The sequence below is a fragment of the Gymnoscopelus braueri genome, assembly GCF_963280865.1.
Source record: "Gymnoscopelus braueri genome assembly, chromosome: 9".
Lineage (NCBI taxonomy): Eukaryota > Metazoa > Chordata > Actinopteri > Myctophiformes > Myctophidae > Gymnoscopelus > Gymnoscopelus braueri.
Window position 1 is genome coordinate 36309992 of NC_137610.1, and position 23857 is coordinate 36333848.

Genomic DNA, 23857 nt, shown 5'->3' on the forward strand with positions numbered 1-23857 from the left:
TTTTGGCATTTTGTAAATGTAGCTATATCCAACAGTTCAGTGTTAAATAAAAAGCACATCGCTAAACGAAGGTGCGAAAAATTACACATTCATTCCAAAATGACATAACAAAATATTAAAACCATCCTGTTACAAAAAGATGGCTGTTATGAAATTGAAACAAAACACATTATGGGTTAGGTTTTGTGTCCTCTGAAGATACCGCTCCCCCCAAATTAATTAATTAATTAAAACAATAACTACAGTATACTGTATGTTTTAAACTGTAATGGTTAAATTGATTCGTTTCTTATTAATTAAGAACATAATCCATTCCTCTATTCCCGATCTAACCCGTTCATTATTACACAGTAACCCTCTGGATGTCTGGTACATTATGAAGACATATTGTAGGTCGTAAAGTATCTCTCCCGTAACAGAAGACTGGGCGTGAGATCTCAGTCAAGTGTTTAATTTGTTCGCCTGGAGACACAAACAATCACTTATAAATCATCAAAACGACCCCGGCTGCGAAGGGATTGAAAGAGAGGAAGACAAGTGATGAGAGGCAAGGTGGGCTGGAGTGGGACAGACGAAGGAACAATTGAGTGAGGAGGAGGAGGAGGAGGAGGAGGAGGAGGAGTTACGACAGTGGTGCTTAACCTGTGGGCCAGGGCCCAGTGGCGGGCCGTGAGAATATTGCAAGTGGGTCCCATAATAATTAGCAAAACACTATGATCTTATTATACAACATAAAAAATATAAACATATTATGTAAAAAAAAAAGTTCTTAAAACCTTGAAAATGTTTCATTGTGATACAGATAAATAGAAACGTAAAGTATAGTATGTTTGATCACTAAAATACACATGCTCTGAAAATGCACGCAAAGACTTTCAAGGTTTTCAAGTGGGCCCTGATCCAGAAAAGGTTGAGAACCGCTGAGTTGGCATATGATGACTGAGGAAGGAGATGAGGAGAGGAGGTTGTGCAGTCAAATAAAGTAGCCTTGGGATCCAACTGTTCCAATCCTTGAGGATCCATGTGGCCCATATTGTAGGTCAAGGAACATATCTCCTGCTGTTTCCATAGCATGAGGCAGCTTGATGAACAAGTACATCCCTGGACATGACGCTAGTACTGTATGTCACATAAGGACTTGATGCTAAGTGCCAAGCAGCATGGCGCTGTTAGCATTTTTATGGACTTAGGTATGACTCGGCCAGGGATTGAACCCAGTCTCAGGAGAGACACTGAGACGCTGGCTGTGTAATTATTGTAGCAAAAGAGATGGATTCTAAAGGTATAACTCCTTGAGAAGATGCATCCCTGGGAATTTGCAACAACATCAATACATGAAAACACAGGGAGGGCAGGGTGAGAGAGACTGGAGAAAAAAATGTAATCCCACATCGAAATGAATGTAGATGAGCAACGAATACACCTCGTGATATCATGCCAAATCATGTGTAGTAAAATTACTACACTATACTACATTGTGTGTGTGTGTGTGTGTGTGTGTGTGTGTGTGTGTGTGTGTGTGTGTGTGTGTGTGTGTGTGTGTGTGTGTGTGTGTGTGTGTGTGTGTGTGTGTGTGTGTGTGTGTGTGTGTGCAGACACTCACCTCTCCATTGAGGACCACCGAGTCTTGACTATGGGAGGAAGATGAGGGGTATGAGTAGGTTGGCTGGGCTGTCATGGGTTTTATGGTAATCAGACGCAGAGAGCCAGTGTGGTCCTCATAGGGGTCTGCAAGCAGAGTAGAAGATAGACTAGAGGTTAGAGAGGAAGAAGACGTAAATCTCTTCTGAGATGTAGTGTTACGGGAGCACTGGGTAGAAGTGAACTGACTGTTATGTGAGTCACTGCACGTATGAAAATGTTTGCTCTTGTTACTCATATGGCCCTCATTATAGCCCAGATTAGCTTTCCCATGGACAAATTAGCATGGTGTGTATGTGAGCAACAGCAGTGCAAATAAATAAGCAGTGTGTGTGTTGTGTGGTGTGTGGTGTGTGTGTGTGTGTGTGTGTGTGTGTGTGTGTGTGTGTGTGTGTGTGTGTGTGTGTGTGTGTGTGTGTGTGTGTGTGTGTGTGCACGCACACGTATTGTGTGCACATGTACTGTACCAGTGTCCTTTGCATTAAATATAATACAATACCAAATATTTTTAAAAAACAAGGAGGGTCAACCATGACCAACACATGTAGAGTATGTTCACATCCTTCTACAGGGAGCAGCGGAAGTAAAAAATGGGTGTTTGGCTGTGACTCAGATGCCAGACCTCTTCATTGAAGAGCTATAACAGTCTGCCGGCAGCTTAAGCCCACGCTGTTGGCACTTATCCCGGTTAGAATGCAGGGAGTTTAAAGTTTAGTTTCGCTTTTCGTATCCAACTTTTGTGCCTTATTGTGCAGTATAGGCAGAGTGAGTTAACCACTAAAATCGTATTGTGGGGAAAGCTTTCGCAGATAATAGCAGATCGACAAGCTCACAATGCACTGCGACGGGTTGTGAGTTTGTCGATCGGCTATTTTCAGCAAAAGCTTTCCCCACTATAAAATAAAACTGAAAATACACTAGTAGTCAACCATATGGGGTTTAAGTGGTTAAAAAGATGGAATTAATGACAGTGTAGCATACTGTCTGCAGAAGGTCCAAAATGCATAGTGATGATGGTAAAAGAACGGAATAGTATTATTAGAATATTATCATATTTTTCTACTATCACTTATCACAGTCTTCCCTGATAGTGAGAAGAAAGGGGGGAAAATGCCTGTCTCTCCTTTTCTTAGAAGCACAATACAGTACACTATTCATACATATGAATAGCTCATTCATACATATGAATAGCTAAAAAAAATTGCATTATGTTTATATTATTTGTTATCCTATGGAGGCAGTATAGTACATGATTCTCTAACAAGCATTTGATTAGAATAACATTTATGTATATTGCACGCTATTTTCAACGGTGCATGTTGTTATGATTGTGATAAATAAGAATCCCCTCTGTTTATTGGAGCCAAAATATATCAAAGCACATTTAGAGTATGCTAAATTAAAGAACAAATTAAATTGCAGTTGCAAACAACAAGGCATATGGGAAATGAAAATTGCCCCTACAAAAAAGCACTGTAAACTTGTTGAATATTTAATATAATGTTTCAGACCTTTTTTTCAGGCATATGAATATAACCCTGAAAATATACAGCATAATAAGGGATTATTTGAAAAATAAATACTTGAAATATGCAATAACTTTTTCACAGAAATCTAAAGTCTCTTGAGAACTCTTCTGACCACAATTTTTTTTTCCTTTCCTTTACTGTGTTTTGTTCGTTTCCTATGATCATCTATTCTTCTTGTTCCTGCAACTAATAACTCTATTAATCTTTCATTTTCTATGTCACTGCCTCCGCATGTATCCCCTTCCAATTTGTGAAAAGAGCACTTTTGTCCATCTCCTTATTCTCCTGTTTTCCAGAGTCCTTGTACTTCCAAAGTCTTAGAGGGGAAAATGGAACAATTACTCATCCCAACCTTTCCTCCTGGCATCCGTTCATTCCACAGAATAAACACTATAAATCAAACAAATTACTGTGAACACTACTGGCTTGCTGATGCAAAAGAGATTGAAAAATCACAGTGTTCCAGAATGTCACTGAACAGAAGCGCTGCTTCTGCGTTATCGGGTGATCAGTGTGTTTTCAGGACCAGAAAGAATTCCGTCTGGTAACACGTCGAAGAAATCATTCTGGAGACGTTGTGTGTTTACTGACACCATTGATAAGCACATGTACTGCTGAAGATTCCCCTGGTGATGATACGTCCGTACAGTATATTGAGGTATTGTTTAATACAGGATTACATTGTCATTTTTATATTTACAGCGTTTTGAATTCTAGATCAACACTAACATCCATTGAAATCTCATTCAGTGTTAGGGTCTCACTTTTCAAGGTGCAATATTGCTTATGTTTGCAGTGATCACTGTATATAAAATGCAGCCCATTTAAACAAACAAACAAACAAACATGGAAGTACTCCTTTGGGCTACAACACATTTTATACTGATCGGTCCAGCGGTTTGCAAGATTAGCTCTGGATACACAGACAAACAGACACACAGACAGACTTTCATGTAGACGGGTAGACTCCTACAGAGCCACACCATAAAACAAAATGTAGTAATAACTATAGTCTATAGTAACAGAGCTCATTGACAAAACATGTCATGAACTTTCTTGGATGTGTTATGTGTGTGCCAAAGCGTGAAAATGACTCTTCAGACCTACTACAATACATGAGAAATACGTTTTAGAGGGATGGAAAAGAAAGCTATTTTTTCCCTGACTCCTTGACTCGAGCACTATACTATAGCTGTGGTGCACCAAGTGTGGAGAAGCCGAGTGTCCCAGAATGAAGCATTGCGTTAAATCCCATCAGATAACTGCTGATGGTCACTTTGAAAAACACAACGAGCATTTAACACTGCATATATGGTTAACAGTTTAAACATCCCTTCCCTGATTCATAGTGCGGGGTTTTCATGTCGGTGAAAAATTAATTATGCTCATTCCATAAGCATCAAGAGAGCTTCAGAAATGTATTCGTATACATACTAGTGGTCAGGCTTCAAAATAAGACTCAAAGTGATAATACGATGTGAAAGCTGTAGTATTGTGATTTCAACACAGGTTTTATTTTGAAGTCTGCCTATATTGGGAGTCCAAAACCCCCTCGTGCTTAATGGCGATTTACGTGCGTTTCAAAAATGTTACTTTACTTTTTTAGAAAGGGTAACGTTTCTTCTGTTTTGTTTGTGTATGCTTATATTTTACATTTGATTGATTTATATATGACCCTCCCCTGGACTCAAATTAAAAACAGTACACCGTCCCTCAGACTAAAATTAAAAAGGCTTGGCCCTCCCCCGTTTTTGTCTAGTGGCCCCCTCCCATAAATATCGAACCGTCTCTTAGAGCTCACATACACATTGGTGATAAATAACATCTCACACAATGTTGTCAAACGTGTCGTTTCATTAGTAAAACCTTAAAGGAGAAATCCGGACATTTTAAGTGTTATCTTTGATGTGTCGCTTATCACTCACCATCCTTGAAAGGGACGTTGAGTTATTTCAGAGAGTCCCGTGTCGTCATTTTTTCGACCCCCTCCGTTGGCATAATGGGAGCCGAACGAGCTAACGCTGTTTGCTTATTTCTCTCCCTGGCAACACCGAGTTGCCAGGTTCTGGGAGAGAAACAAGCAACCAGCGTTAGCTCGTTCGGCATTAGCATTAGCCTCTCAGGAACTTTCAGTGCATGTTTGAGTATCATGAGACTCTACAATGAGTAGTAGTAGAGAAAAAAATAACTTTGCATCGGTTATAATAGACGAATTTCACTTAGGCACGCGCTCCCATTATGCCAACGGAGGGGGTCGAAAAAATGACGACACGCGACTCTCTGAAATAACTCAACGTCCCTTTCAAGGATGGTGAGTGATAAGCGACACATCAAAGATAACACTTAAAATGTCCGGATTTCTCCTTTAAGGTCACATCCACAACAACGGCTCGGTTGACAATACTTGGGAATCTCAGCACTGAAATCCATTCCAAGTTAATGTATCCATTAATGTAACCAAATGGACCATTTGGTTAAATTTGTACACTGTCAGAGTTAAATTAACACTATGGGGATTTAACTGCGTGCATAGAACTCAGTAGTTATAGGCCGAGTTCTTCACCATCAAACTAGAGGCCCAGGTCTCTTATCTCCTCCAGCATCCAAGTCTCTGTCTCACCATTGTTGCTCCTCTTGTGGCTCTCCTCCTTGATGTTCTTGCCGCCGCTGGTTGTTGTGCTCCTGCGTGCCGAGGAGGTCTTGCTGGTGTTCAGCTTCCCGGAGCCACTGCTCGACACCGAGCCATCCTCCTCGCTTGGCAACCGCCTGCCGTAGCCATGGCAACACAGACCGGAGGAGAGGAGAGGAGAGGAGAGGAGAGGAGAGGAGAGGAGAGGAGAGGAGAGGAGAGGAGAGGAGAGGAGAGGAAATTTGGGGAAAGAAAGGTGAAAGAGGCTAATGAGACTCAGCATGTACACAAACACCATCATCCCTACAGGCAACATTGCTGGCTTGGATCCTAAATATACACACACACACTTCCCCCTCAGGCACACACAGACGTGCACAGTATGCACGCGCACACACACACACACTTAAACATACATGTATATGCACACACAGGCACATGTGCTAAAGAGAACTTGTGATAGCTACATAGAGTGACATGCTGGTTTACAGGTGACACGAGAACCACAGATCAACCTGGCTGGCCATTACAGGGCCACGGGCTAAGCTAACAAGGTCTGTCTGTGAACACACACACACACACACACACACACACACACACACACACACACACACACACACACACACACACACACACACACACACACACACACACACACACACACACACACACACACACACACACACACACACACACACACACGCACACGCATCTCACCACAGCAGCATACATTGTCATACATTGATATTCAACCTTAGTAGACCAAGTTGGCACAAACTGTCTAGAGCTTTGCAGAGACTTGGAGGGCTAGGGACAAATATTGATGGAGGGAAAGAATTTATCTCCATTTTCCTTCCCTCCATCAATATTTATGGTGAGTATCGTGTGTCCTTGTAAACCTGCCTGAGCCCACGGGAGAAGCCCAGACGAGAAAGGAGGAGCCCTGAATCCACAATCACTAGAGTCAGGGCTGGAAATAACACACACACACACACACACACACACACACACACACACACACACACACACACACACACACACACACACACACACACACACACACACACACACACACACACACACTAACCTCATTAATCCCGGCGTCCATATTTTGAGCAAATTTTAAAAAGAAATAGCCAAAATAACCGACTACAAGCTCGCAATGTGTTGCAATGAGACATGTTGTGAGCTATTAACGCTATTTATCATACAATGAAGTATATAAGGCTTAAATATTAACTTTCCATCTTTCTCTCTCATCTGTCAATCTGTCCCTCCTTCCATTTTTTAAAGTGTATTTATTTACCCAGAAGTTACTGAGCACAGGTGCTCATTTTCAGCAATGTGTTTATGCAGGTAAACACCACCACACATACTCCAGTGAGTGATAACTGCTGGCATAGAGGGAAATGATTGGTTAAAAAAGAAGAAAAAAGTTTGTATTGTGTTATTATGTAAACACAGAGCAAAGTTACAAACTGTACTATGCCTTTAATAATTAAGTTTACACAGTACTATCCTCAGTATTCATTTACCCATGTGTACACTTTATGTTACAGTGTAGGGTCTTATTTGTGTACAGGGGTGAACCAGTGAAGCATTTCCACTCCACCAGTGCAATACATTTTTCAGATGAAAGATTGCGTGCTTTGGATGAAGAATACATTGTCTTCCACTGTGTTCTGTCCAACGTACAGTACCTTGCTTCTGTGCCACAGTGATAGGCAATGGAACATACATTATTATGTCTCTTGTTACAATAGGGGAGCAAGGTTTTTGTTTGTTTGTTTGTTATGTTTGGTATCGCCTTCCAGTTCTGTGAGCCAACTTATCTTGGAACAAAACTTGTATTTCCTTTCAAATCCTCAGTGTTAGTTTAACTCTGAGAGAGTATAAAATTAACCTTAATGGATATATTTGCTGTATACTCTCAGATTTAGAGATGGATAAATGAACACTGAAGATTTGACTGATAGTTACAAGAATAATTAAACATTTTCTTGTTGGTTTAATGGGAAACAGTTAGATTCTCTTCTTTCATTCCATTCATACTGTATTGGTGATGAGATGCAATGCACATTTCTATTTGGTGAGCAGAGAGGAGTGACAGAATGCACCTTTGAGAAATATTTCCCCTTACATTTTGCAGGTTTACAAAACATAATAAACATGTTCTGTACTGTACTGTATGTCTGTGTGTGATTATCTCACTATGTCAGCTGACCTACCACTATAACCTGTCATTATTGTTACACGGAATGATTTCCAGTGGCATGACTGGAGCCATAAGTGAAGCATTGCGTTATCTCAGAAGAACACAAAGTCAAGCGTGTATCAGCTGATAGCTAGGCTATCCGTGTTTCATTCACAATGCTACAGCTGTTAACCATCAGTGACTTATCATCCAATCGTATTCAAACAGAGTCACTAAGGCGATCTTTATAGGCTGAGAGCTCACATTCCTTGTCTGCTGATCTTTCACACCAGCTGTGTTGCCATTGTCTGCACAATCTCTCTCCAGTGGTGGATAAATTAAGTACTCAACACCAGTACTTGAGTCAAAGTATACATACTCCTGGTCAAATATTACTCCACTACAAGTGAACGTTGTTCTTGAGTACCTGATTGGCTGAAATTCACCTAAAAAAATCTAAAACCCACCTAAAATTGTTTTTCTGTTTATTAAAGAGCTGGGAGACTCTTGAACAAACACTCTATAACAATGATTAGGCTACTATTATAATATAGTGCTTTAACCTTTTCATTAAAAAAAAACTTTTGATTTAACCACAACATATCACTTACCCTACCTTTAATTGGCGTACATATTCGGAATTACCGTAGACAAGAAATGTCAGCTAGCTTACTGCTTTTAGAAAAAGCTGAAAGAAGATGCATTCAATAAAGATCAAGCTGTTGACTTTGGAAGGGTAGTGAATTGCTGCATAAAAAGTCACACATCTAAATCCATTCATCCTCGCTCCGTATTGTTTCCAAGCATTGATCAACTGCTAGCTGACACTGGATTTGGTCAGATTCATTCCAATCTGTTAGAGGCTGAGCTGCCTGGTGTCTTGACTTACCGCAGAGATTCACAGACAAACACTGATGTCACATTCTCCTGAAAAGCTGAAGGTTAACAGATTTGTTCAGCACCACCGACAGCTGACAGAGTCAGAGAGCATCACATCATTATCACAGTAAAACCTTCGGTGTTCATTTAACTCACAGGCTGGCGGAGTCTGCCACACCAACATCTCACTGCACAATACTTGTATGAGAATGGGACGAATAAAAAAACACTTGAATCTTACATTATGAATTCTAGTTTGTCACCTTTCTTCTTTTAGGCCAGTGTATAAGTCTACACAACAGTTAATTAAACTTCATCCTCTGTAAAACAAATGTTATAAATATGGACCCCCTGTGTGTCTGGAATAAAGTTTGAATTGAATATAATCAAAAGATAAAGAGAATATGACAGCAAACTTACCCTCCTTTGTGTATATCGGCCGATGGAGGCCTCTTATTGGCTGTCCCATCCTGGTGGGGTTTCCTGTCCAATGACAGCGGAGCATCTCGTACTGGCAGACCAAGCACCAGGGTGTCTTTGGTAACAGAAAGGGTCTCGTCAGTCCGGCCCAAGTGCTGCTTGGCGTAGTCAAACCCCTGGACAGGCTGCAGGGAAAACACAACAAAACCTTTTCACCTTCTGAGGTCAATCCATTCAGAAAGTGGATATCCATTTGGAACACTAAATGTATATCTGTTTTGTTTAATACCATAGTCTAGTCTGTGGTCTTTTGTCAGAAAATCACTCGGTTCAATTTGTGTGTTAGATTGAATAATCCAAAAAAATAACTGAGGCCGACCTTTTTCTTTAAAAAAAAACTCAATTAGACACAAGACACAATTTCTATTAACTACTGTAGCAGCGGAAATGAATGTTGAACAATGAAACACATGCTGCTACAGAACAAAGATAATACATTATTATTGAGCGCTACAATGCAGCATGATAAAGCTAACAGTTTTTGCAAAGCACAGGCTGAATGTTGATATGGAGTGTACTTTTAAGCATGCTTTCATACAAACAGGAGCCACAGAGATATCAACAATGATTATGATGCAGTCATACAATAGCCATACATTTAAACCATATTATGCAGTAGAAATGTATTATCAGGAAAGATCTTTATACATAAATCTGATCACATGGACAAAGAAAAATTGATTTTCTATGACACGTGGACTACACAGTATAAGCTGACCACGCCAATAATAATATGAGAGTTTCCATGAAGTCGATATCCTGTGGCATAAATACTGTCCTAAAACAATGTTAACGTATAGGCTCTGTGTGTGCGTGCGTTTGTGCATGCGTGCATGCGTGGATGCGTACAACGGGTGGGCAGTTTAATGTCTGTCTCCCTCTCTCTCAGTCTCATTCAAACTACGGTAGTATTCTCTCACACTAGGCTCAATTTGAACTAAAACCAAATGAGAAAATGCTTGAAAATCAGTTACAGTATATCCGGTGACCGCACTGCCGTGTGACAAAGTATATAAATATTGGCTTAGCCACTTAAAAACCCTATACTTTGTTGACTGCGGCCCCCCAGGATTCTATACCATTCTTTTTGCCCCCATCCACACCAAATATCTTCGGTGAAAACAGCTATACGGCGCTTTGTGAGCTTGTACTGTATAGATCAGCTATTTTGCACAAACGTTCAACCAGAATAGGGACACTAGGGTTCATGTGGTTAAAGAAAATATAAAATCAGCGCACAAAACTAATTCATTGATATCCCATACTGAACTGAAGCATATCCCAGTGACAGCAAATCCATCCACAATGTGGCTTTGAGACATCTCAGTACAATCTGCCTTGGATGAACTAGAAGTATAATGGCTTACAGCTACACTTAACAGGACATGGTCTGCTGCATGACATAGTGCTGCTCCAATTACAGATAAAGGTAATTGGATGACCTCCCCAGAATCAGGTTTATCATTCTCCAAACACAGAACTTGGTGTAACGGGGACATTTGAAATGAAATAAAATATAATAAAATAAGAGACAACACCTTTGAAGTCTGAGGTTTTTGGCATGAAGCGACAGAAAATTAAACTGGCTGTAGACTAGAGGATACGTTTAGCTAAAAACCTCCAGGGCTTGAGCACTTTCTTTGTATTGCTAAATGCCCTCCCATTTATGTAAAATAAAAAGAAAGAGAGAGAGAGAGAGAGAGAGAGAGAGATCTTTTTATAGGTTATTCAAGAAAGTAGACAAAACCCAGATATTTTCCCTTCATCTACCTACTTCTAGTGGCTGTAAAAAGGGATGTCTGATGCATTTGATAGTGCATGGCTAATCGCAGAGTGCATGTGAGGATAGGCAGTGTGAGCAGACAGCTGAATCTATAATGTGACACACCACCGGTCCATCCGCAGGCTCCATCACACATGGCTTTAAAGCTATAGGTCAGTGACAGATAAATTGACATTATGTGCTCATGCTGTGTCACACACACACACACACACGCACACGCACACGCACACGCACACGCACACGCACATGCACACGCACACACACAGATTTCAGTTACTTGTTCATATGTTTTTTTTCCCTTGCAAATGCTAAGATATTTGGATAGCATTCTTACGACAGATGCTTGGTTGTCCTTGTTTCTTTGAAGCACTTAATTGTTTTGTTTGCACTCTACTTATGTAACTATTTACTCTGCAGTTTGTTGACTAGGGCTCATTGTCTCACTGGATAAGAGCAGCTGCTAAATTGTAAATTGTGCATGAGTCTGTTGTTGCCTCGACACACAGACGTAGCGCATGAAGACAAATGACAGTTGTATTAAAGATACATGGCGAGTGGAACCAGTCATGTGACTGGATTTATGCTGTTCACAGGTTGAGAGGGAGTGTGCATGACAGGGCATATGAGAGAGAGAGAGAGAGAGAGAGAGAGAGAGAGAGAGAGAGAGAGAGAGAGAGAGAGTTAAAAGCTGTTCCAAATACATCCTGTGCCCCAGTATGGATTAGGTGTATAGATTATTGAGGAGAAAACATTAATGTGCTGGGGTTCATTTTTAATGGAAAGCAGTGGCTCATCATTTCATAATGCATAGCGATGTACTCATTTAGTGGCTAATGCTGTAGATACAGGCTAGCCCATGCTGTGTGCAAAGGCAGGATGAATGCTCAGATGACAGCACTAAGGGGTATGTAACCTTGAATGCTGGCTTTGATGTGTCACTACGGTCAAATCTCTCTCTCTCTCTCTCTCTCTCTCTCTCTCTCTCTCTCTCTCTCTCTCTCTCTCTCTCTCCCTCTCTCTCCACCTCACTGCCTTCTCTCTCTCCCTCTTTCCCTTACAACCTTTCTCTCCCTCATTTTCCCCTTCTCTCTCCCCACCTCTTCCTTTTATCTCTCTGTCCGCTGCCACTGTATGGACCTAATAAATAGTCATCTTTCATCTTGCGTGAGCAGCTCTGCTTGATGAAGGCTTTGGTGCAGACAGGGCCATTGAACAGCAAAAGCTCTTTGCTCTCTCATCATTCTGTCAGAGACGGATAGCGGCCGTCCAAACATCCATTTACTGATAGAGGCATACACGTATGAAGTGACTGCTAATACCGTGGTCCTCGTGCAATGGCAAATTAAGCTCACTTTATTTGACTTCTTGTTTGTGCCATCAAAGTAAGTCTTCATCACTCATCTAATTTTAACTCGCAGCAACAGCCTGCAGCTTCATGAGGTACAGCAGATGGAAGAGATGTGCTCAATTCCCCCAGTGGCCGTATTGATTAAATGCAGCTCGAGCAGGGAGAGAAATGCAGAAGTGCTCCATAGAAGTCTGAGTTATAACTGTCCCAAAGGGCAGTTATATTTAAATGCACAGATGCAATGAATAAAATGCACAGCATGCACATGTTGCTGAACTGGTTAGATGGAACCTTTACAGCAGGCGGAGGCATGATGCAGTAAAATATAAGATATCTAGAGTCATTTAAATGTACACAACTACAGCTACTGGGTGACTATGGAGGTAGAGCGGCCGCCTTGAAATGGGAATGTTCCCAGTTCAATCCCCAGTTCCTCCTGGCTTTGTGTCAAAGTATCTTTGAGCAACACCCCTAACTGCTCCCGATGCACAGCTTGGTGCCTTGCAGCTAAATATAATAAAAATATAAATTGAAAAACATTTGGAAGCATATATAGTCACAGTATTCAACTCTTCAAACTTGGTTTATCTACAGTATATTAGCGGTAAAGTGAGATGGAGTCTATATAGTGTTTAACCACGTAAACCCAGAACTCCCCAGGGGCCTATACTTGGCCCCCTCCTTTTTTTCCCTCTACACCAAATATCTTTGCTGAAATTAGGACATCTACGCAAGCTCACAACCCATGACGTGAGCTTCTAGATCTCCTATCTTTGCTGAATGTTCGCCTATTATGGCATGCCCAGAATAGGGACGCTAGGGTTCATGTGGGTAAAGCTTAAACACACATTACAAAGCTAATTTAAACCATTATATTGATTTGCAGCTTAAGGTTGTCTTGCATGATGAGTGATAGTTGAGTGGGCTGGGAGCAGTAGATCGCATAAACACACACACACACCACACCACACAGGAAGCCTGCGCAGTTTAACCAACAGTTTAAATGACCTAACTCTTTTCTTTGTCAGATTGCCACAAGCATCTGCTACAGTACAAAATCAAACAATCATGTGAAAATATTTATCTCATATTTCTCCATGGGTGCCTCAGCCTTGTATTGGGAGAGGATAAATATAAGACATAAACAGAGGATGCAGCCTTACGGCGCTATTTCAGAATTTTTAGAACCCTCACTTTAAATATTTGATGTCCTGTCTACGAAAACACAGCGAAAGTATCATAATGTTTACATAATGGCTTATGGCTTCGAAAGCAAACAAGACCGTGGAGCTCGGTAATTGCGCGTCTAAATACCGTACAGGGCGAACACAAGAGCAGAGTGCAGAACATCATACGGAAACACGGTGAAACACACAAGCTATTGTCACTGTCGAGCATAAACCTTATATCTCCTTTCTAATCTTTTTATGTTTTTTTCATAAATGAATGCCGTAGTTTATACTTCGTCGCATGACCGTGTCGCGCAAAAGTAGTGAAAATAATGATCTAAAAGCTCACTTCGTGTTGCAATGCGATGTGTTGTGAGCTTGTAGATCTACTTTGACATACTTGTATAATGAAAAAAATGGGATGCCATGTTGACAGTAGTTACAGTAAGTCTATAGGCTTCATTAATATTTAGCCATAAAAAGTATTAACAAAAGCTTGTGAATAAAATAATAACTACAGTGGATCTTTTCAATGGATTTTTTTCCAATTTCCTGAAAAGTAACGGTTTTGGACATACAAGGTTTCCGCCTGGCAGCGACGATACACAATACAAACGCACCCACGCACCGTGCACATAAATAAACACAGCTCCAGTGTGCGGGTATGAATGTGAGTCTTGGTCAATATGTTCAGTTCCCCAATTATAATGCTACCCCTATCCATCTCCATCCATTCATCCATCCATCCATCCATCCATCCATCCATCCATCCATCCATCCATCCATCCATCCATCCATCCATCCATCCATCCAACCATCCCTCCCTCCCTACATGCTTAGCTCTGTTGGCTTATGCTTGTCAAGGGGTTGGAAATGAGACTAGACCAGACAGAAATAACCGCAAATCAGTTGACACGCTTCACTGCGGCAGCAGGAGCCAAACAAGGGACAGCTTTTGCAGGAATTATAATGGTTTGTAACTGTCTTGTGTCTTGCTGTCTGTGACCACTGCTCTGAGCTCCAGCTGTGATAATCTAGATGGCAGAATCCAGTAGAGAATGTCATAAAAGGATTGTGAAGATTGCAGTGTAACATAAGGCTTAAGAACACACTGTGCCACTGTGGGAGGTGAGACTGGCTTCATATGATAGGGCTTTAAAGAGACAGTGAGGATGGAGAGAATGGGGAATTTGCAGGAAGAGGGGAGTCTTTTAGGTTCACGATTAACCATTCAGATTTTACAGATGGAAAACAAATGCATTGGGCTAAATTGAACCACAGCATATTAGAACATTAGCTTATCATCCGTAAGTGTTGAGCTTATATTCTACCAATATTATACTGTTTCAACTCTTCTTCTTGACCCCCCTTCCTATTAATCCCCCACATCCAATGAAGATGATGGAATATGTCATTTCCACAGCACTGTAACACCACATGCACAAATGTACCCGGCAACAACTATAAGCAGCATGTATACTGTACATAAATAGCCAGCCAGACTGCCAGTTAACCACTTATTCAGTCAGTCAGTCAATCTGTCAGTCAGCTGGTTACACAACAAGTCAGTAGTGCATCAGCCTTCAGTCCGTCAGTCAGTCAGTCAGTCAGTCAGTCAGTCAGTCAGTCAGTCAGTATTCCTAATGATTCACTTGGTGAATACCTGGTGGTGGTAACTGCCCTCCCTTCGATATGATGTCTAAAAAGGAGAAAGTCAGAGGCACATGGCGGGTGGAGGGTTAATAGAATAGAACAGAAAATAATAGAATATTTTTTTAATGTCTCGATGTAATGGAGGATATAATGCAGCACTAGTTACCTTATAAACACATGATGCTTGTTTTTCTCTGCTGTTGTTGGGATATCATGCAATGCACTATTATGGTCCGGCTGACTATTCTGTATGACATCACACCAGACGGTATAGATCTATGCATTATGGTCTGATGAACCGAACGCCATAAACTGTATTTTAACCTCAATGGTGTTACTTTTGAGTGAACACTCCATTTACAATAAAATATGTAAAAATGTTGTGTTGCCTTGGGTTCTTTTCCAGCACACTGAGCCCTATTTCCTCTTGCCCAACTGGTCTTTACTGTATGCAGGATTAGCAGTCACAATGGACATTTGGACAAGAGTGAAAACAACTGGCTCATGCCCACACAGATGGGCTTAGATCTGTCCTGACCTGAACAAAGAACTTCACATGCTAGGCTTAATGTGTGATGTGTAAGACATTCACAACTAGTACTACAGTAGGCTTGGTAAATATGAGTTGAGCTCTAGAGATCCTGTCAAAGTAACCAATAAGTAGCACTAGTATTAGCATTAAAAGAAAGAAGAAGAAGAAGAAGAAGAAGAAGAAGAAGACCACATCGACGACTGGAGTCATCTTATTAGATTGTTCCTATAGGCTATATTTAAGTGTATTAACAAAGTAGGAGGCATAAGGTTTGATTATCAAACAACCAAAATGACATGGTCCTACCTTGGAGCGAGCTTTGAAGCTCCTGAAGGCGCTGGTTTTGAAGATGACCCGGTTCCGTTTACACAAGATGAAGGCAACCATGGCGATGACCACCAGCAGTAAAACGACAGGAGTGAGCACTGCCATGAGCCACAAGTTGCTTGGGGGCATCTTTACCACCGCTACACACACACACACACACACACACACACACACACACACACACACACACACACACACACACACACACACACACACACACACACACACACACACACACACACACACACACACACACACACACACACACACAGTTAACTGATATGCGTAATTGTTTGGAATCATTACAAAACCATTTAGCCACAAGTGACCCGCAAATGTGTACACAATCACAAATAGGCAGGCAGAGAACGAATTAGCATACACTCACCCTGCTGATACACGTTGTGAGTTTGTAGACCGGCTGTTTACAATCTTTTTATATGTTAAACTATTCTTGAAAACAGGGCTTAATTAATCTCTCTGCACAGCAGGTTTGGATGGAATGTCATATCGTGTTTGCTATCTAGCAGTGCTACTGTAGATTTGAACAGATCACCCACAACGTTCTCTTGAAAACAATATTCATATTTCCGCGGTTAAAGCAGATAATGTGCTGACTTTCACCAAATTATTCAAATTACAATATTGAACCCAACATCTATCTATCTGCATCTGAATGAGCAATTGCATTGCAGTTATGAGGACTGCACGAGATTTCCACGCATTATGGAAATTCATGGAGATTTATGTAAAATCCCAAATGCTGAGAATGCCACTCTAAGCCAAGTCCGTTACACTTGAGTTTAGCAGGTAAAACCATTGTATGAATCTGTTTTAACCGTTTCATATATAAAACATTATTTTAAGCAATCTGTTAATACAAATTAATTAGCACATCTGCAGTAGTTGGAGGTGGTCTCCCTACTAGTTGTGCGGGTCGACCCCATAACCTGCAGGTCCCGCAGGTTGACTTGCAGGCTGGATAGGTTCGGGTAAGCTTCACTAGAAATGATCACAGTTTCTAGTGAAGTTTCACAGAACACACAATAGAATAAATAATGGAACATTGCAGTAGCTCCTGTCTGTCTCTCTCTCTCTTGCTGTCTCCTGTCTTTCTCCTATTCTCCTGTCGGTCTCTCTCTATCTCCTCCTCTCCTAGAAGTAGCATATCATTTTATTCCATTATATCCTATAGTCAAACTGAGCTTGTGTTCAATGTGTTGCTTATGTTATCAAGTTATGAGCTGTGTCTGTCGCTGCCCCTAAACTGTACAGCCGTGTCTATCTTTGAGTATGCCATGTAATGTTGTGGGACACGGTATCTACTTTGTCTTTTGATATTTTGACTTTGTAAAATTAGTATTTGGTGAGATTTTCACAGTGCTTTGCTCTCTTGTGTATTTTATCCCTGTGTAAAAAAAGACATGGTGCTGGACCACAGCGCACAATGTCTGTCGCTGTCCACCGGGCCCAGCAGTGGTGCTAAACCATTCCCCAATCGATGCATGGAGCGACGTGTGCTGTCCTTGGTTTGTTCTGACTACTGCTACAGTATGGACCTACTGTACACACAACCTAAGGCTATAATTTTGTAAGGGTTCACTGTTAAGATGGGAAGGATGTCTGTGAGGATGGGCCATCAGTTACACATTGGTTTTGGTTGGACAACTATGGAGAAAAGATTCTGGCAGGGAATCTGTTCAGAGATTATATTTGAATTTCCAAGGCAGGGAGGTTACAACCGTGAAAGTGTGTGTGGTTTCTGGTACACTCTCACACACACAACTGAACTGTCTACAGTATTACCTTTCTGAATCTGGTGCTTGTGGCGTGTCTATGACCTTCATCTCGGATGGACAGTGTTGATGATAATGGGGCTTACATAACCGGACACAGTCGATCACCAAGTGGTTCTGAATCAGACTGCAATGGTCCAGGAGACCGTGCTGTGATGGGAATACATAATGTACTAAAGGCAGGTGTGTCTGTGTGTGTGTGTGTGCGGGTGCGGGTGCGGGCCTAGCCCACAGGGTGTTGTTATGCGACTAGTGCAGTAGTTAGAGAAAGTGTGGGAACTACGGATTTAGAAGGCATTTGTAGAATCGCCCTCAGGTCTTAAACATGTCACATCTGTGAGACAGTAAAGCCTGATTTATACTCTGTTGCGCGGCCGGTGTCGCTCGCAGAAAATAGACAATTCTACTTGTAGATCGGCTATTTTCGGCACACGATGAAGTATGAATCCTGCATTAGCTTACGTTCAGCTTGCACTTGTACAAAATAGCCCAGTGTCAGTGCCATGGTCTGTGAGTCCAGAGTACTCAGGGTCTTGGCTGCTGTGGTGCCAGTGATGGGCGATCCGTTCAGCTGGGCGTAGTAGGTCATCTCTGCTGGGTTCTTGGGGCCGGGCAGCCGCCGCATGCCCACCATCTAGAGGACAGGGGGGTAGGACAGTAGCATAATAAAATAGGCACCTCTCTTGTTCTTTTATATCCCTGCAGCTAGGCCTGACCTCGACTAAGTCGACTAGTCGACTGGTTAGTCGCGGGGGGTCCGAGTCGACTAAGTGTCTCTCTTAGTCGACTTTTAAAGTGCCAAAAATGTTTTAAATTGTTTTTTGGCCAAGTCTACACCTGCAACCACACGTAACTTCCACTTTATTCTTCTTATTCCTCGTCTTTGTATTGGTATTGTTTGTGTTGGAGCACCTCAGTGCGGCTGCAGAGTTCATGTGCAACCTCTTCCAGAGAGAGATAGAGACACTAGAAACTCTGCTGGAGACAAAACAAACTGTGTAGACTTGGTCCTTTAAAATAAAAAGTATTTTGGCCCATAAAAAAAAAAAAAAAAGTTTTTTTTATTATTTTTTTTTATTTTTATTAGTCGACTGCCAGTCGACTATTGGCAATTAGTCGCCAATTAGAGTCGACTAAACAAATCCTTAGTCGGGGACAGGCCTACCTGCAGCAAATGATGTGTATGAGCCCTGATATATATATATCAGTCATGGATCAGAAACCGATGAGATGGCACCACTGTGGTATTTTGAGAAAACACAACCTTTTTACTTTTGAAAATTTTGTGTTTTTTTGTACTATCAAATTGGTTTTTAAATGCTTACATAATCATGTTTCACCTCTGTTTTCTGGACTGGTTGATAGGCGTCAGAGCTCTGGTAGAGCAACTACACGAGCATCAACACATGGTGACTGTACTGTGCCTATAAGCAAGAACACATTCGGGCAGTCTGCCTTCTCAGTAAAGGGGGTAAACCTTTGGAACTCTTTGCCTACGGTTCTAAAACTAGAGACGGATGGTAATGTGTTTAACAGAGGGCTCAAATTATGGTTGAAATCAAATCAACTGTGCTCACATGTATAGTTACTGATTGGTTATTTGAATGATTATGTCTTCTTTTGTTTAGTTAATGTATTGGGTCTGATATTGATTTTGACTGTTAATTATTAGTACATGTGGGTGTGTGTATATGTGTGTATGCATACATATCTATGGGTGTGTATATGTGTGTGTATATATATATTTATACGTATATATATATTTATACAATTATTATTTTTTTGTACCTGATTGGGTTTTAGATTGGTGTTACTGTATTTTAGAAAAGCTTCCCGTGGACAGGTGTTGAAAATTAGCACTTGTGCTATATACACTGTAAGCAATGCATCTGGTTCCGTCCAATGTAATTTGTGATGTCCATATCAAATAAATAAACATAAACATAAACATAAACATCTACAGGGTCTACTTGGTTACTTTGATCCAATTATTCTCGACCTTTTCCTTTCAAGGAATCCCCAGTTTTATACGCAATAGGCAACGAACAGAACCCCATTTTGACATGATTGTTTTTAATCTCAGGGACCCCAATCTACACTGTAAATTCCTCAGTGTTAATTGTAACTCTTGAAAGTTCACAAGTGGTTCATTTGGTTCCATTCGGAGTTACAGACCTAACGGTTCCCAATTGGTTCCCAGCGATCAACCATTTCGCTGGAACCCCCTCAAGGCCCAGTGGGGACCACGGGCCCCACTTTGAGAAGCACTGCATTAATCATCATGAACCAACCACTACAAGAGAAGACACTTCAGCATAAAGATGACTCAACTGAAATCTCAATTTCCTGTCATAGTATATCAAACTGAATTATTTTTTTTCTCCTTGAGTGAGACATCACACGGTTTAATCAAGTCTGGCGATTGGATTTAGTCATAAAACTCCAAGGATGATGTGTGTATTAAGTGCCTGGAGGGTCTCTCCCACACCAGCCCCCTGTCTGTTTGTCTGTCTGTCGGTCTGTCTGTCTGTCTGTCTGTCTGTCTGTCTGTCTGTCTGTCTCTCCCCCTCTCCCCCTCTCTCTTTCTCCAGACATAAAACTGGCCATCTGTGACTTGCTATGAAACCCTGAGAACATGAAGGGAAGAAGAAAAAAAGGGCCAGTTGGAGTCAGTCGTTGGTTTCACTTTCACAATAAAGAACTCAGTGAGGCAGGTAAACGCATAGAGTTGGTGAAATACAGTAGACACTTATTTTAAACGTATTTTATTTTTGTCCCTCTCACACGCCCACCTACACACACACACACACACACGCTCACACAACTTAAGCCCTATATACTTTGTTGTATGTCAAATAACAAAAATATTAGATCTACATGCTCACAACGCAGCACGAAGCAACGCATTGTGAGCTTGTACATCTGTAAAAAAAAAAAAAAAAAAAGTTTTTGCCTATTTTCACCAAACTTTTTTTTTTGCCTATTATGATATGTCCAGAATAGGGATGCTAGGGTTCATGTGATTAACTCTGAACATGTAAAAATCAATTGTAACCAAATGGACCCATCACCGTCAGCATGCCGTAGTGTACTGCATTGGTTTTGTTGCATTGCTTCTCTCGTTGTTCACTATGGGAAACAGCGCCCTCCGGCGATGATACAGAAGCTTCACATTCACTCCCTCAGGGCCGAAACCCTTTTTGGCCCGATGGGCCTTTCGTCGCTTCCCAGCAGCCTCCTCGCCCGAGGGCATATGAGGAGCAGGAACGCGGAAGTCATCCTCTTTGTTCCTTCTGCCAAGCGTGTGAAGGAGCTCCACACTGTAAGTATCGAGGTTGCGGGTTTCTACAAGCTCAATAGCGACGGGTTGGATCCCAGTCCACTGAGTTCCCCAACCTTCTCCCTCTAACTACTATTTTCCCGGCGTGGAAAACTCCGCTAACATTGTTAGCTCTTCAAATCTCCATGGATCGACGGGACCGTCCAACCGTCGCCGATCGCCGACAGCTGGAGACCAGCATGGACCTTCCCCCGCGGCGTTGCGGCTCCCGTTCTTGCTCCCAGCCTCTCGAGGAATGGGACCAGCATGACCACTGCGTTAGCTGCCTGGGGCTCGCACACGCTGAGGACGCCGTCTACGGCGACCCGAGATGCTACGAGTGTGCAGGCTTGCACACCTCCGAGCTTAGGGAAAGGTTCAACAGGGCCCAGAGGCTCTTCCTACCACCACGAGCCATGTTCGAGAGCTGCGAGGACGAGTACGACGGAGACCGCCGCTACTATTCCTCTCGACGATCGGCGGACCGCGGGCCAGCTAGCCTAGCCTCCGTATGGGAAGAACGTCGGCGGCCCCGAGCGTCAGCAGCAGCCGGCTCTGCACGAGCTCTGGAAGCTCCGAGGTCTACTCTGCACCCCCGCTCACGCTCTCCTACATCCAGGGCACCCTACGAGGACAGCGAGCCCCACGTGGATCCCCCTCTCTCCCCACATGATGGCCGCTGCAGCAGCGCAGAGCATCGAGCGGCTCTCCGCTACTACTCCCCGCCGGTGAGTGGTGATGGTGATGCCGATAACGGGGCCATCACCTCTTACCATGACGATATTGACGAATTCCAAGTCGTCGATGAAGTCCAGGGGGACGGGGAGGTCGTCCTCCACGACGCTGACGCCACGGATGACCGTGGCCCCCCAGTTCTCGGCCCACCTGAAGCGAGGACCCTTCTCCCTGTTACGATGCCTGCGGTGGCGGCTGCGGCTCAGCCTGGCAGCATTCTCCCACCAGCCGAAAAAGGCGAGACCACTTTACTGGAGCTCTACAAAACAGCTACCATTAGATGCGGTCTTAAATGGCCGGCTGACGACACCGAGGAGCCCCCCGCCAACCCGTCGGAGTTTCAGGGTCTCGACTCGGTGGAAGAAAAGGTTGCCAAGAAATCAAAGCTTCCCCTGGCTATGGGTTTCAACGCAGCTCTCTCATCGTCGTGGGATTCCCCTTTAACCCCCGACTCTGATCCTAAAAGGCTACGTTTTAACATCGATTGTGCGGGTGCGAGCGAGCTCGGTCTCCTGGCCCTTCCCCCCATGGATCGCACCCTAGCCCTCTCACTCGCCCTTAGCATACCAAAAAACCAGAAGCTCCCCTTCTCCACGGTTAAGGATCCTCCGCTTCTGACCAACGAGAAGGACGTGTCTGGCTCTGCAGCCACCAGAGTTCTCCACAAAGCTTTTACCTCCGGAGCTAGAGCCCTCAACGCCACAGCGCTGCTGCAGGGGTCCCTGAAAGTACTCCTGAGCGAGGCAGGAGACACCGCCACACCTCAGCAGCTAGCAGAGATGAGGCGCATCACACAGGAGCTTATCCTGCTTAACAAATACTCCACAGAGTGGACTGGCAGGGGAATCGGACTGTGTGTTACTCATGAGAGAGCGCGGTGGCTCGACCACGTCAACTTCAAGGGTCCTGAGGACAAAAAGAATCTCCAGAACCTAAAAGTAACTCCAGATAATCTTTTCAAGGGGGGCATGAGCTACCTGCAGGACAGCGCCGCAGTGCGTAAAGCTCAAGACGAGGCTGCCTTGTCCTGCATCCAGGTTCCGACCAGGTCTCTTCCCCCCCACGATGGCGGCTCATGTACGCTCGAATACAATAACAACCCCCCCAAATCCGTTGTCATTGCACATCGAGCAATGGAAAAAATGCAACCCCAACCCCTGGGTGCTTCGTACGATAGCAAAGGGTTACAGACTGCAATTTTCCACCAAACCACCCATGTCCAACAAAGTACTGTTGTCACAAGCGAGTGGTCAAGCGGCGGTGACGTTACGAGAGGAGATCTCCTCTCTACTACGCAAGAATGCCGTAAGGGAAGTGCTACCAGGAGAAAGCCGTCTCGGTTTCTACTCGAGATACTTCCTGGTCAAGAAGAAAGGGGGTGGATTACGTCCCATAATGGATCTCAGAGCTCTCAACAGGTATTTGAAAACTTTTCAATTCAAAATGTTGACGGCAGCAGCGTTACTACGCTCAGTCCGCCAGGGCGACTGGTGGAGCTCAATAGATCTCAAGGACGCATATTTCCACATCCCTATTTACCCACCGCACAGGAAATTCCTGCGGTTCGAATTCGAGGGTCGGGTGTACGAGTACCTGGTCCTCCCGTTCGGGATGTCCCTGAGTCCCAGGGTGTTCGTGAAATGCACTCAGGCAGCGATAGCCCCTCTGAGGCAGAGTGGCGTTCGCATAGCGAGTTACATAGACGATTGGCTTCTGACGGCGGATTCGCGTCAGGAAGCATGTCATCACACCAGTCTGGTGGTGTCGCACCTGACCTCCCTGGGGTTCACGCTAAACTTCGAGAAGTGCGTGCTCACACCGTCCCGTTGCGCTACTTTTATAG

The 23857-nt window shown here is 43.0% G+C and overlaps 1 protein-coding gene across 1 annotated transcript in view; it reads right to left on the minus strand.

Annotated features, from left to right (window-relative positions):
• Positions 1-23857, minus strand: part of kiaa1549la (KIAA1549-like a) — a 104619-nt gene that overhangs the window by 10818 nt on the left and 69944 nt on the right. The window contains exons 12-17 of the mRNA XM_080438154.1: positions 18423-18594; positions 16144-16304; positions 15316-15351; positions 9293-9477; positions 5791-5936; positions 1604-1728 (exon numbers count right to left, since the gene is read on the minus strand). Of these exons, the coding sequence (XP_080294280.1) occupies positions 1604-1728; positions 5791-5936; positions 9293-9477; positions 15316-15351; positions 16144-16304; positions 18423-18594 (825 nt within the window). The remainder of the gene's footprint in view (positions 1-1603; positions 1729-5790; positions 5937-9292; positions 9478-15315; positions 15352-16143; positions 16305-18422; positions 18595-23857) is intronic.